This window comes from Phoxinus phoxinus (genome assembly GCF_949152265.1).
Source record: "Phoxinus phoxinus genome assembly, chromosome: 12".
In the NCBI taxonomy this organism is placed as follows: domain Eukaryota; kingdom Metazoa; phylum Chordata; class Actinopteri; order Cypriniformes; family Leuciscidae; genus Phoxinus; species Phoxinus phoxinus.
Genome location: NC_136887.1, coordinates 13,384,820 through 13,402,702, shown reverse-complemented (window position 1 = coordinate 13,402,702; position 17,883 = coordinate 13,384,820). Strand labels below are relative to the sequence as shown.

The 17,883-nt window shown below is 38.5% G+C and overlaps 2 protein-coding genes across 2 annotated transcripts; one reads left to right on the top strand and one right to left on the bottom strand.

Annotated features, from left to right (window-relative positions):
• nudcd2 (NudC domain containing 2) lies at positions 1 to 3,832 on the top strand. The gene is made up of 4 exons (XM_079631581.1): positions 1 to 241; positions 1,786 to 1,834; positions 1,940 to 2,091; positions 3,051 to 3,832. The coding sequence occupies exons 1-4, from the start codon at positions 53 to 55 to the stop codon at positions 3,132 to 3,134; spliced, it is 474 nt and encodes a 157-aa protein (XP_079487707.1). The 5' UTR covers positions 1 to 52; the 3' UTR covers positions 3,135 to 3,832.
• ccng1 (cyclin G1) lies at positions 3,452 to 15,090 on the bottom strand. The gene is made up of 6 exons (XM_079631572.1): positions 14,896 to 15,090; positions 13,494 to 13,757; positions 13,108 to 13,361; positions 11,790 to 11,868; positions 11,600 to 11,710; positions 3,452 to 4,502 (listed from the first exon to the last, which is right to left on the bottom strand). Exons 2-6 carry the CDS (start codon positions 13,755 to 13,757, stop codon positions 4,311 to 4,313), a joined length of 900 nt encoding a protein of 299 aa, XP_079487698.1. The 5' UTR covers positions 14,896 to 15,090; the 3' UTR covers positions 3,452 to 4,310.
• Positions 15,091 to 17,883: the final 2,793 nt, after the last annotated feature.

The window sequence follows — 17,883 nt, the reverse complement described above, 5'->3', positions numbered from 1 at the left end:
TTTGTAGGATCTCAAGCAGCCGCACTGATGAGAGACTTGTGAAACGAGCAGTATGTCAGTGCATTTTGAGGAGAGGAGTGGTGTGATCCCGTGTAAAACAGCATGGGGCTCCTGGTATCAGACTATGGAAGAGGTTTTCATCGAAGTCAATGTTCCTCCTGGTACTTCAGCCAAAGAGATCAAGTGTAACATCGGGAGCAAACAGATCGAGCTTCGTGTGAAAGACCAACAGATCTTCAAGGTTTGATGAGCATCGAGGAGACGAGGGGAAATGTTTACTAAGTGTTAAGATTGCAGATAGTAACTTTTCGTGGAGAGATGTTTGTGTCCTGTTGTTTTGTGCTACTGCTACGTATAATGTAACTATACTAAAAGTAACTTTGACAACATAATACACAAATGCCCATAACTGACAATCAAAATTGACATGTTACAGCCTTCTGAAACCTAAAAATGAATTGGTGAATGATGCTTTTCATGTTCAAATCCAGATTTTGTAGTATAATGTGCTCTTCGATGTCATTCAAATATAAAACAATAATAGTTACAAATGTAAATAAAAAAAACAAAGTTTAAAACGTAGTAAATTACGTTTTATGTTTGTTTGTTTTTTGTGCACACACTAGTATACATTAGCAGTGCCTGTTCAGAAATCTCAAATTCTACTAACTGTACATTAAGTTATCCAGATTTGCACATTATTTCTCAGCTAAAAATGTAATGGAATGATCTGTTACTATAATATTAATTTATTTTATTGTATTACACATTGTATGTAAGCATGGGCCAAAACAACTTTATTACATAAGTGTCTTGTTTTTATCAAATTAATATTTATGTGATTTGAAGGCAATACACATTATTACTTAAATATTGGGTAACACTTTAATTTAGGGTCCAATTCTCACCAGTAACTAGTTGCTTATAAGCATGCATATTACAATGACATTGGCTGTTTATTAGTACCGTACTTATAATAAAGCACATATTAATGCCTTATTCTGCATAACCATATTCTACATCCCTTAATCCTACCTAAAACATTGTAACAACTCCCTTACTAACTATTAATAAGCAGTAATTAGGAGTTTGAGGCAAAAGTCGTAGTTCATAGTGGGAATTGGATTGGACCCTAATCTAAAGTGTCAACAAATATTGTAATAACAAGTTTCATAGAATTTCATAAGATGTTTTTTTATAGGAATATTGTACATGTAAATCACACTATTTTACACTTCACACTACATTATTAATGACAGATGTTTTAATAATGAAGTATAGGAGGTTTAGATGGTCAAACAGACAAATGGTTTCTCTGAGAAATTGGCAAATTTGCTCTGTGAATTTAAAATGAATTTGCTTGTTCCCGGAGGGATTAAAATCATTTTAAAGATCTATATCCAGTAATTGCAAACAACTGGGAAGGCATTGAAATAGTCATGGAAATTCATTGGTCAGAATGTGTGGTAGCCCTGAGCCCTGCCATAGGCAACTTGTGTTGAAGTGCCTCAAGTACCCTCAATCGGTCCTTTATAGTTGTTTGTAAACTGTATGACTAAAAGGAATATTTTGTTGTTCGGCGACTTCCTGTCATATAAACACAATGCATTATCACATTTCAGCTGGAAATGTGGCGTTAGTGTAATTACTGTCATGCGCCTCTATTGTGTGCTGTAATGTGGCATAGGCATGTGAAGCGTCCCGCTGAGGTACATGTTGATAGTGATGCTAATGGAAACTGTCAGCTACTTCTAAATTTTAAATCGTTTACTGTTCGTCTCGTAGGGGAAGCTGTTTGGATCTACAGTCGGCGACGAAGCAACATGGACGTTAGGTAAGACTAAAACCCATTTACATATTCATGTTAGAGTAAATAGTGCATGCTTCAACTTCAAAAATATATCTTTGGAAAAACTTTTGTCTTTGTTGTGCCTTGCAGAGGACAAAAAATTGATCCAAATAGTTCTCATGAAGACGAACCGAGAGGCTGGGAACTGCTGGCAGTCTCTTTTGGAGGGAGAGTTTGCGGCGGACCCGTGGGTGCAGGATCAGATGCAGAGGAAGCTCACACTGGAGAGGTTTCAGAGAGAGGTGCGCATATATTTCACTGCACCCTGCTGGGCTCACACTTCATTCAGATGTACCTGAAGGTCTCCTGCTCACAACCTCCTGAATTAAAAAATATATAAATATATTTATTTGCCAAATTAATTCAAACTACATTTCAAAAGTTTGGGGTCGGTAAGATTTTTGAAGACGTTTTTGAAAGAAGTCTCTTAGGGGCCATTACACGAAACTTAAAACTTTTTATGCATTTCGGCCATTCATTTACGTGACAGCGGCATTTTGTGGGCCTGAAAGTCAAGTCAAGAATATTTGTATAGCGCTTTTCACAATACAGATTGTATCAAAGCAGCTTCACAGTATTAATAAAAATAATAATAAAAATAATATGTTTGGTAATGTTAATCAATAGTATTATTCATTAATTAAATTGAATAGTGAGTTTCAAAGTGCAAGTTTTTGAAAACGATACTGGTATCTTCTCATCACCAAACAGTGATATCATGCGCATTACATCTATAAGCGCATAGTTTTTCTTCAACTACTGGCTTGGCAGAAGAAGTGTTTTTAGTTGTTTTTTGGATACGTGTGAACCGGGATCATTTTGATAAGTCGTCTGTACGCAGAAAAAAAAAGCATTTTTACTTTTTATGTAACCGTGCCCTTATGCTCAAAAACTGTTATAATTGTGAAATATTTTAACAACTTAAAATAACTTTTCTATTGTAATATATTTTAGAAATGTAATTAAATATTAAGCTGAAATTTTATTCCTGCGATCAAAGCTGTATTTTCAGTATCATTGATCATGATTTAATGCTCAAGAAACATTTATCAATTTTGAAAACCACTGTGCTGCTTAATATTTTGATGGAAACGGTGATACGCTTATTTGACGAATGAAGTTTAAAAGAAACTTGAGTCTCTTGTAACTTTCTAAATGTTTATATATTATTTATACATCTTCCCCATCCCGTTTCAAACAGAACCCTGGATTCGACTTCAGCGGGGCAGAGATCTCCGGGAACTTCCAGGGTGGTGGACCAGATTTCTCCAGCTTGCAAAAATAAAAGGACTACTTTCATTAATGTACTTGGTGTAGTCTTACCAAATTGCACCAATTATTTCCATTGAGAACATTTTCACATTTCTTCCTTTGGTTTAAATAGATCACATCGCTATCTGGCTATTGATATAAAGCCATAATCGAATCACAAGCAGCCTTTGGGTCAAGTCTTAATGGTGGTTTTAATTTACAAATGCCAAGGTATTTCTTGTAATTCCCACCAGTGGTTTTAGAAGACAATTGGCTCAACCATCCTTTGAATTTCAATAATTATTCAAGCACTTATTAAATGGCTTTTCTCAAACACCACAAGCAAGAGTCTTTCACATTTCAATACAGTTTTATTGAAAGGTTCAACTACATCATTTTGCAAAACGCTGCTCAAATTTCAGATTAGAGCCAAAACAAAATGAGCCACTTGCATTAAATTCAATCCATTTCAACAGTTTTTTTTGTACCACTCATCTTTGTTTGGAGTTGAATTTATACCAGGTATAAAACAAATGGTCATGGTTACATAAATTTGTAGTAATAACCAAATGTAAAATAAGCTTCAGCCTGGTTAGTTAGTAATTAGCTATTTTCTTCCTATTACAGGCGTTAAATCAAGTTAAAACCTGCATTTCCATAGCCATCCAGATTTCGTCATGCCACATTAGAAAGCAGAATGCCAAAATAAACAAAAGAAAACAAAAAAAACATCTCATTTTCATCACCTTGGGTAGGAGTGTGCATTACAACAGCTGACAACCTAGGGTGGGAGTTAAGGGTTTTGGGCCTGATCTCTTGGTTCTGTTGTTGTCTTGAATCTCAAAACCCTTCTCCCTCCTCTTCCACACAGTGGACTGAGGACCTAGGCGGTTCTATACTTCATTGCTTTAAAACAACCAGCGCTTCTTGCGCCGATTCAAATGAACATGTGCAAGCCTTACCAGTGAAACCCATCTGATAGACTTGCTCAAACCCACCCTTGACTAGTAATCAAGATTGAGCCAGTGCGGATGTTAAATAAATACAATCACGGCAAGTGTCATAGAGGACATAAAGACTGAGGAAGGAATTAAAGTTAGCAGAAATTAAGCACTTAAAAGAAATTAGTGTTGGGTGCCCATAGCATAGATTAAAGTATTAAACCAATCACACAAAGTTGTTCAGTCATGGGCACTGAACACTAACAGTCTTAATAAGCAGATTCAGGAATCGTGGGTAGATGGGCAATCTTGTAGTAACTATGCTTCAGTTGTCTGGCGGTTCTACCCGAAATTATCCATCGCAGTCTCTGGCCATTTGGTTTCAGGCACTTGGTGGTGGCGTATTCAGCCAGGCATTTAGCAACAAGCTCCCTCATGCAAACCAGGTCTCCAGATTTAACCTGAAATGCAAAAATCACAAAACACAAATTACCATTTACGTAACGTTTAATCGAAAGGTCAAATTCTCTCTGGCGACGATGCACGATTTCTCCAATCTTTTGCCTCCACTTTTGAGTGCAACACCCACATATCAACATCCAATCAATAATCGTTGCATAGAACCAATCACCAAACAAACCACCGTTTGGAGATTCATTTAAAATTGGTTTCTGTTAATGGACGTTAATAGTTGGGAGGAAATATGGTGGATCAGTAGCCTATTAGATCTGCACTCGGTCTTAAACGGGCAGCAGTCTAATAAACATGCTGACGATTGCGCCATTACTGCGAATCAAACAAAAGGCAAAGACAAAAATCACTCAATGCTCTTGAATTAATTACTTTGAGCATGAATCTTTCTATGATAAACTATATGCAATGTTATTTTACATTTGATTACTTTACTGTTCAGGTATGGTCTAAAAAGAAATCTAATAATGCTAGTAGACCTTCCTGAAATTAAAGCACCGTGTATATAATTTGTATCTTTGTTTAATTGCATACTTTTGACCACGAGTTTGTGCTTTAATTTTACTTATCGTGTCGAATCTTATTTATATAAAACAAAAAAGCCTGCATACTACTGCATAACATAGATACTGTCGGTACACGATCCGTTCCACCTGCACGATCCGTTTCACGCATGCGCGTAGTTACGTAGTAGAAAACGTCACGGTTTTCCTACACTATCGGTACCGCGCATGCGATGAAACACTTGACGGCCAGGCGGGACAACTAGCGGCATATTTGTGTAACGTTAGTTGTATTGTGTTTAACCCTTATGTGCTGTTGTGGCTGTTTTCAGCCACTATGGGGTATTTTTGAGTCTTATTTTGGCCATAACTTTTTCCGTGTTTCAGCAAATGGAATGATTTTTGGTGACAAAGCTTATTTTTACACATATTTTAGGAAAATGCTTTGAAAATTTTCAAAAACTCAACAGTACACTCTGGGCAAATTCACTACCCTTTCGTTATGTTCGTGGCTGAAAACAGCCACTACTTTAAACTGCTGTAAAAATTGATCAGATAAATATTTTTTTGCCATTTTTTTTGCATAAATCTATTAATCAACCTCAGTCCTGTTCAAAACTACTAAATGTTTTTAAAAAAAATCAAGATTTTAACTCTTTAATTGCCAAATTCATAAATTATGTAACTGATTTGGCAGGGGAAAAAACACAAAATTACTTATTTTCAATATAAAATGTGATTGTGGACTGGATTTTTTTTTACCTTTTATCACAGTCTTGGACATGTCAAAGATTAGAAACAACATTGGTTTTGATGCATTGATAGTTTTTGTGCAGCATCAGATTTTAACTTTTTCTCCCTCATTTACTGTTCGTGGCTGTTTTTGCCCCATTGACTTCCATTATAACCACATTTTTTGATTGCAAAGCCATGACACCATAAAATCATGCATTTTTGATTGTTGGTGGTTTTCCCTGTTGGGAAGAGGTAAAAATTTAAATTTTTACTGTTGATAACCAGGTGGCACCATTAACCCTTTAGATAGGCCTGTGCAAAAAAAAGCTTAGTTTCTGGCTTTTACATGGAGTTATATGGAGTATAATAGCATAATAAAGTGTGTGTGTGTGTGTGTGTGTGTGTGTGTGTGTGTGTGTGAACTCACCTTGATGCGTCTGAGAAAATCAAAATATGCACCTCAGCTCTCAGAACTACATGGAGTAAACAAAAACAAAGTAAGTGTATTTATGCATCTGCCTTTTGATGGTGAGAAATGCAGACTAAACAAAAACTAGGCAAGTGGATTTGAACACTTGCATGCAAGCCTGCTGGTCATTTGATGGTGAGAAGAGCAGCAAGCAACATGAGAAAGGGCTTGACTTGTAGTGAAGTTTTAGAGATGATTCTGCAGCCGGACCCCTCCAGCGAGCTGCAGGATGGTATTGTCTTCTCCCTCTGACACCACAGACTCAGGAGAGGCAGATCCTGATTTGGATGTGGCACCCTCATCATCCTCTCTAGCTTCCACTGAAGGCGAGGAGGATTCGGAGGATCCTGGATCTGGGTGGATTGGGAGAAACGGCGAAGTGTGGTTTTCCACCAACGCGGAGACAACTCCCTTTCTTCAGCCTGCCAGAGTCGACTCCAGGGCCGACGAGATGATTGACCTCATTGTCAGCATGACCAACCTCCAAAACGCAGAGCTCTGCAGATTTCATGAATCCTGAGAGGGACATGCTGGCTCTAAAAATCGCACGACCACTGCGATCATCCCACAGGCAACGTGTGGACTCCCCTCTGGACCTGTAGACGCCGGCCAAAATCAGTAGCCCCATGTAGGCACGGAGATCTGTGGAGTCCACCCCGGTCCAGTTTCTCATTGTGCGGCGCCCGTAAAAAACAGATTGAACACAGAATCAATGTTCTGGACCCTTGCGATGGCATAGCGCATCGGCCATGAAGTCATGCCTCTGGCAGGCTGAAGAAAGGGAGTTGTCTCCGCGTTGGTGGAAAACCACACTTAGCCGTTTCTCCTAATCCACCCAGACCCAGGATCCTCCGAATCCTCCTCGCCTTCAGTGGAAGCTAGAGAGGATGATGAGGGTGCCACATCCAAATCAGGATCTGCCTCTCCTGAGTCTGTGGTGTCAGAGGGAGAAGACAACACATCCTGCCGCTCGCTGGAGGGGTCCGGCTGCAGAATCATCTCTAAAACTTCACTACAAGTCAAGCCCTTTCTCATGTTGCTTGCTGCTCTTCTCACCATCAAATGACAAGCAGGCTTGCATGCAAGTGTTCAAATCCACTTGCTTAGTTTTTGTTTAGTCTGCATTTCTCACCATCAAAAGGCAGATGCATAAATACACTTACTTTGTTTTTGTTTACTCCATGTAGTTCTGAGAGCTGAGGTGCATATTTTGATTTTCTCAGACGCATCAAGGTGAGTTCACACACACACACACACACACACACACACACACACACACACACACACACACACACACACACACACACACACACACACACACACACACACACACACACACACACACACACACACACACACACACACACACACACACACACACACACACACACACACACACACACACACACACACACACACACACACACACACACACACACACACACACACACACACACACACACACACACACACACACACACACACACACACACACACACACACACACACACACACACACACACACACACATTATTATGCTATTATACTCCATATAACTCCATGTAAAAGCCAGAAACTAAGCTTTTTTTTGCACAGGCCTATCTAAAGGGTTAATGGTGCCACCTGGTTATCAACAGTAAAAATTTAAATTTTTACCTCTTCCCAACAGGGAAAACCACCAACAATCAAAAATGCATGATTTTATGGTGTCATGGCTTTGCAATCAAAAAATGTGGTTATAATGGAAGTCAATGGGGCAAAAACAGCCACGAACAGTAAATGAGGGAGAAAAAGTTAAAATCTGATGCTGCACAAAAACTATCAATGCATCAAAACCAATGTTGTTTCTAATCTTTGACATGTCCAAGACTGTGATAAAAGGTAAAAAAAAATCCAGTCCACAATCAAATTTTATATTGAAAATAAGTAATTTTGTGTTTTTTTCCCTCCCAAATCAGTGACATAATTTATGAATTTGGCAATTAAAGAGTTAAAATCTTGATTTTTTTAAAAACATTTAGTAGTTTTGAACAGGACTGAGGTTGATTAATAGATTTATGCAAAAAAAATGGCAAAAAAATATTTATCTGATCAATTTTTACAGCAGTTTAAAGTAGTGGCTGTTTTCAGCCACGAACATAACGAAAGGATGGGAATTTGAACGATGCACAAGGGTTAAAATTTCGATGTGTTTACGTGGTTGCCAATCCAAAACAATAAAGGAGTTACATGAACATACATGATCAGTTTCCTCCACACTCTCCTTTGCGATTCATTGCTGTATGGTATTAGGCTTAATTTAGTGTTTTGGTCTGAGGTCAATATTGTCAAAGACGGTTTGTATTTTTATTTATTTATTAAAAGCTGCTAATATTAGTTAACTTTTAAATTGAGTAATTTTGTATTAGTAGGCTATGGGTAGGCTAATATAGGCTATATCTATATAATCTAAATGAGGAAAATAATCCCTTCAATGTTGTTTACAGAAGACAATAAGGACCATAATATGCATTTCTGCCTATATCTGCACTTACATGAAGAACTACAAACAAGTCTGGGGAAACGTTAAAGAGTATTTCAAACTGACAATGAATATGACTTGAAAAGAAGCATGTGTGCACATAGAAGTGACATGAGACCAGAGGTGGACAGTACTGAAGTACATTTGAATATCTTTATTTAAGTTAAAAAAAAAAAACCTCTCACACACACACACAGCTGTGTGAGTGAATGAAAGTTTAACGGTACAAATATGCGCATGCGTGGAACACATCGTGCAGTGTCAAATCGTCGCAAAACAGAATTATCATTTGCGCATGCGCGTTTTCTACTGCGTCTACTACGCATGCGTGAAACGGATCGTGCAGGTGGAACGGATCGTGTACCGACAGATACTACTGCATAACCTTTTCGATGACATCACGCATGTCGTTAAAGAGATCAAGTGATGATTGGTAAGGAAGCAGTGTGTAGTCTGATACATTTCTGGTCCACGACACGAATTTAGGGGTCAGATCGCATAATCTGACACAGTGACTAGTGTAACAGACAAAAACATTGAGTAGTCTGAACCAAAGACTAGGCCTATAGAATAACACAATTTTGAATGGAGCAAAGTGCAACGCACAATATTGCCTTTTAAATAAGAGCCAATCACTGATTGGTTAAGTCATCGCGTCACCACAGATGCTGTTAGAAACTCCGGTTCCTATAAAAACAGTCAGACGCGTGCTTCCACTGCACACAAGCGTGATCCAGCCTGAACATTTTTGTTTTCTGTCATGATTCGAGCGTTTAGAAAAAAATTTAGACGGTTAGTGTCAGATTTGATTGGGGATTTCAAATAAGAAATTTAATCGTAAGCTTGGCCAACAGTTTTGGAGAATTTATGTTTCCCTGTTCAAAAAGATAGGAGCTGCACTTGCATGCCCAAGAGGCGTTTCAAAGATGACCAGTGAGTGAAATGACTTGTCTTAAAGGGACTTTGTCTGAACCCAGCATAACTGGTTGCACAACACACGTCGCTTATGTCTCCAACTGATTTCCCAACCAAGTAAACAAGAACTTTCCCCACCAGTGTTTGTTGAAAGGTTGCCTGCCAGTGCATTTGATAATTTTCACAAATATTTCATGGACCCCAGAATATATATTTTGTTGTATGAATATTAAGGGTGTCACGATTTCGATTTTAAATCGAAATCGATCGAAATTAAGTCACAATCTCGATCATCGAATTAAAAAATGGAATCGTCGATGCTGCCACGCCCCCATGTCACGTTCGGTCGACTTGTCAAGCAGAAAAAACACGCGTGTTGAAATGCTGCGAGTCAACCTCCTCTGGGGGACGCACACCCGACGATAAGCGCCGCGTCTATGACAACTCGAGGTATCGCACACACCGGACGAGAAGTGCCGCGTCTTTGTCAACTCGAGGTATCGCACACACCGGACGAGAAGTGCCGCGTCTTTGTCAACTCGAGGTATCGCACACACCGGACGAGATCGCCGCGTCGCGTCTATGACAACTCGAGGTATCGTAGCCTACACCGGACGCGCACTTTCATGTTTATGGCCTGCAATATTATGTTTAAGGACATATGGAATTAATATCATATCTATGTTATGAGGCACAACGTTGCTTAGTCTGCACTTTATCTCAGAGAGCGTCCGTTAACTGAATGTATCCTGAAAATCTGATAACATCAGCAATTTTCATTCAACCAGCTGATTTCTGTAAATTAATGTAAAACATGTATATTGCAGCAAAGTCATAACGACGATTTGAGACAAATACATTTATATAAAATGTATTAATTTAAAATAAATGTAATATAAAACTATGTGAATGGCGCTCTCTGGCGCGGCAGGATTAATTTTGAACAAGGTCCCCCTAGCCGTTGCTGGCGCCGCGGGCAGACGGCGAATGGCGCCGCCGGTGTGTGTGTGTGTGTGTGTGTGTGTGTGTGTGTGTGTGTACTCTCAGAGAATAAAGTGTTAGAATTTTAAAGACGTGGCTCTGCGCGACGCATAGATTTATAGTTAAACTGTTTGTTTGTTTGTTTGTTTGTTGTGAACTTGAATGTCATCTTCTGTGAAGAAGACTGCAGTTACAAAAGAGAAACTAGATCGCAGGTTATTTTGTTTCCAATTGACTGAAGATATAAGTATTGTTACATTATGTTCTTAATAAATGTTTTAAATTTGACAATGTAGTGTGGTACATTGCGAACAAAGGTCAGATATTATGCATAAAAGTTTGGTCTAAAATGGCATAGCAACCTGTGCTTTAAAAAAAAAAAAAAAGAGTAAAAACCGAGAATCGAATCGAACTGTGACCTTAGAATCGAAAATGTAATCGAATCGAGGATTTGGAGAATCGTGACACCCCTAATGAATATCGAATTCTATTTCATTTATTTTATTCTAGCTTCTGCATTCTTTGTCAACACTTGAATATGGGTAAGTTTCATAAACAAGCAACATTGAAAAAAAAAAAAAAAAAAAAAAAGCGAATGTCCTGGATCGCATTCAGAACTATGATCAAAACACAGATGGGAGTAGATCAAGTCCATCAACACCCCAAAGCACACAGTCCTAAAGCACTTCCTGGGTCTACATTTCATTCGGTAATGTTAAGCAGTTTTGATTTATATGCCGTTTAAGGTTGATGATCAAGTTATTTTACATATGCATCTGCTTACATAATGCCATCGATAGTTTCGATCAGTAATCTTTCAGAAGATGTGTAATATCGCCCTCAACCGTTAACAGTGAAGACACGGAAACCCGGAAAATTCCATCAATGACGGGGGAAAGAGTTAAGCAGGAGCCATTTGTGGACATCAGTAAATCAGCTTGAATCCAAATAAAGGAAACTCACAGACAAACGCTCCTGTAGACCAACTAGAGCCTCTTTCAGAGCCGGAACTGGCTCACACTCGTGCTGATCCTCGATCTCCAGGGCCAGAAGGGACAAAGCAAGCAGTGAAGGCTGTAGAAACAGAATTATAGTCAAACTCCAAACATACTTTGTTTCTAAATCAAACTGCAGAATGGTCCAAACAGCTTACCTTTATTTTAGTGAAAATAAAGCAGCAATGGCAAGCTTTCAATTGAGCCTCAAGCCTCTCAATGTTCAGAATCCTCTTACTGAAAAGAAAGATTGAAACAGTATTTTAAGTAGGCCTACTACATAATTTTAAACAGGTTATGGTTATTTTCAAGAAACATACACTCAGTGGTGTAGTCTACGTGATACGCAGGTATACGCCGTATACCCACTAGGAAATGCCAAGTATTTCCGTATACCCACTAAAAAAAGCGTGAGGATACGTAACAACTTCGTTTTGTGACAGAACTTTCACACTTTCATTCATAAATTCACCGCGTCTGTGTTTGCAATGGACACAGATCAAATCGCGTGAATATTAAAAACTCAAAGAGACTGCAGTTGTTCAACGCGTCTCTGGGAATGAGCGCTCAATGTGTGCTCTACTACACACACACACACACACTGAAGCAAGCGCGTGCTTGTGTCAGCGCCTCAGCGCTTCACTGTAGCTATGTAGCCTATGAGGACATGATGTAGGCTACACATGACACAAACTTCATCGCAGAGCTGCTATGAGAGTCACTTCATGAGAATTTCACCATTTCATTTGATAAAACTATCGTCATTCATTCGTATCATACACACACAGAAACTGTAATGTCTTTACGACAACCTGTCAAAATAAAAGTTCGGTATAAACTCAAAGAAATTATGAAAGAAATTGCACAGTAAAATGTACTGTAAAATAATAATAATGATGAAATCTATTAAAACTTATTTTAAAAAGGAATATCACACAAGTTTTCATACATGTTTTAATTTAAACAGTAAACTTGCCAAAACAATAACAATTTTCTTTCAAAAGCACCATTTCTAAAAGTAGTAGTCACTACTGTGACTCACTAGTTTTTTGTAGTGAGTCACAGTATACTCACTACAAAAAACTAGACTACACCACTGCATACACTATCATTCAAACATGTGGGTAATGACAGTCAGAAAGACTTTTAAGAAATTAGTATTATTCAGCAAGGATGCATTAAATTATCAAAAGTGACAGTTAAGGCTTTCATCATCTTACAAAAGAGTTTAATTTCAAATAAATGCAGTTCTTTTGAACTTTCTATTCAAAGAAAAAAAAAAAGAAGTTTCCACAGAAATTAAACAGCACAACCATTTCCAATATTCATAATAAAGAAATGTTTGAGCAGTAATGATCCCAGGAATAAATTACACTTTGAAATATATTAGAATACAGAAGCTTTAAACCATAATATTCCAAAAGTTGACAGAATTATTACCAACTTTTGAACTGCATTATAATATACAAAGCTCACCTTTCTGCGTCCATCTTCTCTTGAATGTGAGAGTGAAAGAATCGGAGGAAGTGAAGGGCAGTTGGAGCCTTGACCTTCCAGTAGAGCTTCTCCAGAACAATCTTCTCCATCCTCATCATGTCATGGACCGTAAAGCGATTCTGACTGATCCTGATGAGGTCACTGGCCAGAGGAATATTCCTCTCTTCTTCTGAAGTCTTCACAGCGATGTAGAAGCAGCAGAGACCCACACAGGACAGATGCTTGGGCTGAATCTGAGCAAGAGAAGAATCATTCAACAGGGACCTACAGATACAACATCTTTGATTCATATTCAGAAGGTCAAACACTGAGATGATTAGGCCCATTGGTGTAATAAACATTTAAATTTGTCCAAAAACACACACCTTCATCACAGCCAGGAATCGATCTAGAAGATTCACAGCGAGGGAGAAAGTATCCCCACTGAAGCCAAAGAATCGTGTCAAGGAGAGAAGCTCTCTCACTTGAAAGTCTCGAAGCTTGACAGTCATTCTCAGTCCATTATCCTGAGCAGACTCGATGACTCTGAGTCCACTGAGTTTGGGCTGATATCTGGCTTCTTGGTCCAGAAGAGCTTTGAGCTGGACTGCAAAAGGCAAAGCCCCTGCTCCGGTAACCTTGTCAATCATCTGAAATTACAACACAACAATGGCATTTAAAAATGATGAGCGCTAAATTAAAGCACTCTTAAAGATAATAGCAAAAAGAAAGTCTAAATTGTGGCTGATTCAGCAATGTACAAATGTGGCATGTTGTTGAATGCTTCTATTGGACGGTTTTCCATATAGACAATTTAACGTGGGATGCAAATACAAGCTGAAAACATCTGACCTCTGCACTACTAGTACAATAAAGTAAATATGAATTTTAAGTAGGCTAAATTATGATACACCTCCTAGTGCATGCATATGTAACTCAAGTGTTCCCAAAATATCTGATTTCAGAATATTAAAATAAAGTAGACCTTATTCAAATCGATTAGTTTTACGATCTCTTTATTAACTTTTTGAAGCGTCAAAGTGGTAACAGTTAGTAGTTGCATAGCCGTCAATGGAGGGACAGATCTCGCAGAAAGAAAACAAACGGGTTTGGAATGACATGAGGGTGAATTATTAATGACAGAATGGGGTTTTTTTTGGTGGTGGAGGAGGGGACTATTGCTTTAAGCAAAAAAACAAGTGTTGGGCGCTTTGAGGCTCTAAATACATGCCCGGGCATGTCCCGACTTATGAAACTGTAAAGCACTTCAATCTCCACGCGTTAACAACCTAGTTACTCAAAGCAAAATTGCTTATTTTTACAACGTCCTCTTTATTTTCTGCGTAACTCAATGTTGTAAGTCGAGACTAAAGGCTGGCTCGTGCGTGAGGGCCGCTGGTCATGTCGGGGCATGTCCACTAACCAAACAGTCTATGCCACTAACAGTTAACCAGAGAATTAACGTTACGATGTTTGTGCTCCGTTTAAGCCATTAAACTAGATCTGGTTTTGTTTCAATCGACTTAATGTTAAACTTTAATTCAATTCACATTAACAATTTAACTTCCATTTCGAAGCCATATGTTAAGCGTAACGTTACGAACATAGAGAGGCTTCTGTTGTTTTACGGTGGTGGAGAACATTTGTAGGCCTGATCAACCATCAGTTAAAAAGAAACATCCAAGTTAACGTTAACTTAGCTGCTAGAACTTGAAAAAACATATCGTAATGTAATAAGTACACTGCGCCTTTATTTATAAAATAATAATAAATTCATATATTACTTACCTTGTGTAGATTTGATGATTAAAAACAAATTTATAAATCTTTGATTTTTATGAAATAAAGTTATTTAAAATAAAAAAGAAAGTTCAAAGTATGTAAGTTTAAAGCAAGATAACTTCTGCGCTCTGCACACCCCAACCCTTGGCGTCAGGCAATGACGCGCAGGCTTTCGCCATGTTATATACTCTGAGAAAGTCCATGTCCAAACATAGGATCACCTTATTGGGCAGTGCTGACACAGAGCTCGGTCTTTCTGAATGCCTATTGGTTCGGGTTTGTCTGTACGGTTTGACCACGCCCCCATCAGGCAGACCGAGGCGGGGTTTGGTCGCTTCCCAGCGCTGTAAAAGGGATAGTTCACCCAAAAAAATGAAAATATTGTCATCACCCTTTTCCATAACCTGTATGAGTTTCTTTCTTCTGCTAAACACAAAAGAAGATATTTTGAAGATTGTTGGCAGATCAAACAGTTGACGGCACCCATTGAATACAATAGGTTTTGTTTTTTTTCCTACTATGGTCAATGGCTTACTGTCTGGTTATCAATATTCTTCAAAATATCTTCTTTTGTGTTCAACAGAAGAAGGAAACTTACACAGGTTGTTTTGACAAATGTGAGGGTGAGTAAGTGATGACAAAATTGTAATTTTTGGGTGAACTATCCCTTGTTTGGGTGAACTACTCATTGCGCTACTGTGATACAAGCTTTAAAAACACACACACAAAGTAAAAGCTTTGGGTTAGGAAACAGGAACAGACAAAAAAGTATTTAACGTATTAAATCACCACCATAACTATGTGAAACTGAAATTCCCACTGTAACTGTGTGAGAGAAAAAACATTAAAACATCAGTTAACCTCACATGAACACAGTATTTCTTATTCAATAAATAAAAAAAGAATAAATAAACAAAAACACATTAAGAAAAATAACACAAAAACAAAATTAAAGAATGATTACTTTTGGTTTCATTAAATACTGTATATAAAAGTCTACATATACATTAACTCAAAAAATAATCATTATGTAGCCTAAGTGAACATTATGTTTATGAATAATATATATATTTTTAAATTGTCTATTCATTACCTCTTTCTATTCTGTTGAGAAGCCTTTCACAGAATGTTCTAGAAGGTTTCACCCCAGGGTTACAACAACAACAACAGTTGGCCAAAACAACAGATCATCTGAACATAAATATAACATATTCATATTCTAAGATAAGCTGAAAAAAAATAAAAAAGCGTGAAATATTTATAAAGTGTTAAGAAATGAGAATGAAGAAATAAGGCCTGTTGATATAAAATAAATCTGCTAGCTTGGGCTGCTTAATGTTTCAGTACCAAAAGATGGTGCCAAACATAACTACAAAAACCTTCACACCAAAAAGCCAAGGATGAAATTTTCCGTTCAAAGAGCATTTATTTGCATCATACAAGCATGCTAAGTTTTTTAAAGCATTTCTTATAAACACGGATAATCCGACAGCCTCTTTCCCTAACCCTCCTCACAGCTATTTCTCGAATTAGACGACATGACAATCTGACGGCTCTGATGCAGCTGCCTTTCAGACAGCACTCGATTTATTCTCCTGAAGAGAGATCCCCCAGAGCCCAGGGTTATAGGCCTGTCTTTTTCACAAGCTTTCCCTAGAGATCATTTTAACCCAGTGCCCAGTTACAAAACTGAGCTCAAGGATGAGGGGTTTGCATGTGGAAGTAGGTCTAGCTTTACCAGTTAATGAGCTGTGCAGAAACACAGCATGGGAGGCCATTTTGCTTTCAGTCCTACTCTTGACTGGATGTTTGAATCATGTATAAATTGACATTTTCATGCATATACGTCGTCGTGCATGGACAAATTGCAATAAATGGCTCGCTCTGGGATGTTAAACAGGCATAATTATAGCTGTATTCTGCACTTGGCTCAGTGTACAATATATCCTGCAGACCATGGCTGATCAATATGCTTATCGGATGCAGGGCTGATTTGAGAATGCTTAATTATTTTCTACTGATTGAATATTCAGATTTTTAAATAATCCTCATATAATAAAATCGGGCAGCACACTTTAAGCCCCCTGTTGCCTTGTTTGGGTGGCAAAGCAAGCATACTCAAAGTCACAGCTTGAACAGGAGACCAGACACGAATCCTGCTGTTTGGAGCACATGGCTCATTATTGAGATTCATCTGCAAGCCTCTTTTTGTTGGAAAGCTTGGCAAAATGACATTAAGACTCCAGGCCGTGGCTGAACTGAAAATGCTTGACTTGAACATGGCTGATCTGATAGAAACTGACAGTGCACATATAGTGAGGGAAGCTAAGCAGGTGATCCTGCTCTTCTGACAGGGAACGTCCTCAGAACTTAAGGCCATGTCCACACGGACACGGGTATTTTTATAACCGGAGTTTTTCCTCCTGCGTTTTTGAAAAAATCTCCGTCTACATGAAAACGCAAAAACACGCTATCAAGCGCCGTCAAGAGCATTCCACACCAGCAGGCGGCGATATAACCCTAACCGTAAAGCCACGTTGGCCAATCAGAAGCCGTCAGCGACGCACAATCTGACGTCAAACACAGCGGATAACGGCGCGCACTTTGACGTCGCAAGGCAAAAACTCCGGTTTTACTGTCTACACGACAACACTGCAACCGGCGTTTCTGAAAATCCTCACCCTGGCAGGGGTTTTCAAAAATGTTCGGTTTCAGTGACCTGATACTGCGTTTCCGTGTGGACGAACGGGCGAACCGCGTAAAAAAAGTCACGGTTATAAAAATACCCGTGTTCGTGTGGACAAGGCCTAAGGTTTTCCCAAAGTTATATCAACAAAAATTCTTTGGTCGTTCAAAGTTGTCTGGTCTTTAAAGGGATACTTCAGGATTTAGCATTAAGCTTTGTATCAGTAGAAATCCTGTAGTATTTTCAAATTACCGTGCTTCCCTCCCTCATGTCCCCCTGAGACAAGAAATGTATGTATTTTTTGTCTG

Excerpts from the sequence above, each read along its gene's own strand:
- nudcd2 (XM_079631581.1), top strand. The coding sequence starts at position 53 with ATGTCAGTGCATTTTGAGGAGAGGAGTGGTGTGATCCCGTGTAAAACA. Across the intron at positions 242-1,785 it reads AAGACCAACAGATCTTCAAG|GGGAAGCTGTTTGGATCTAC; the intron begins GTTTGATGAGCA and ends TTCGTCTCGTAG. Across the intron at positions 2,092-3,050 it reads TGGAGAGGTTTCAGAGAGAG|AACCCTGGATTCGACTTCAG; the intron begins GTGCGCATATAT and ends CGTTTCAAACAG.
- ccng1 (XM_079631572.1), bottom strand. The coding sequence starts at position 13,757 with ATGATTGACAAGGTTACCGGAGCAGGGGCTTTGCCTTTTGCAGTCCAG. Across the intron at positions 13,362-13,493 it reads GATTCCTGGCTGTGATGAAG|ATTCAGCCCAAGCATCTGTC; the intron begins GTGTGTGTTTTT and ends TCTCTTGCTCAG. Across the intron at positions 4,503-11,599 it reads GTCTACAGGAGCGTTTGTCT|GTTAAATCTGGAGACCTGGT; the intron begins GTGAGTTTCCTT and ends TTTGCATTTCAG.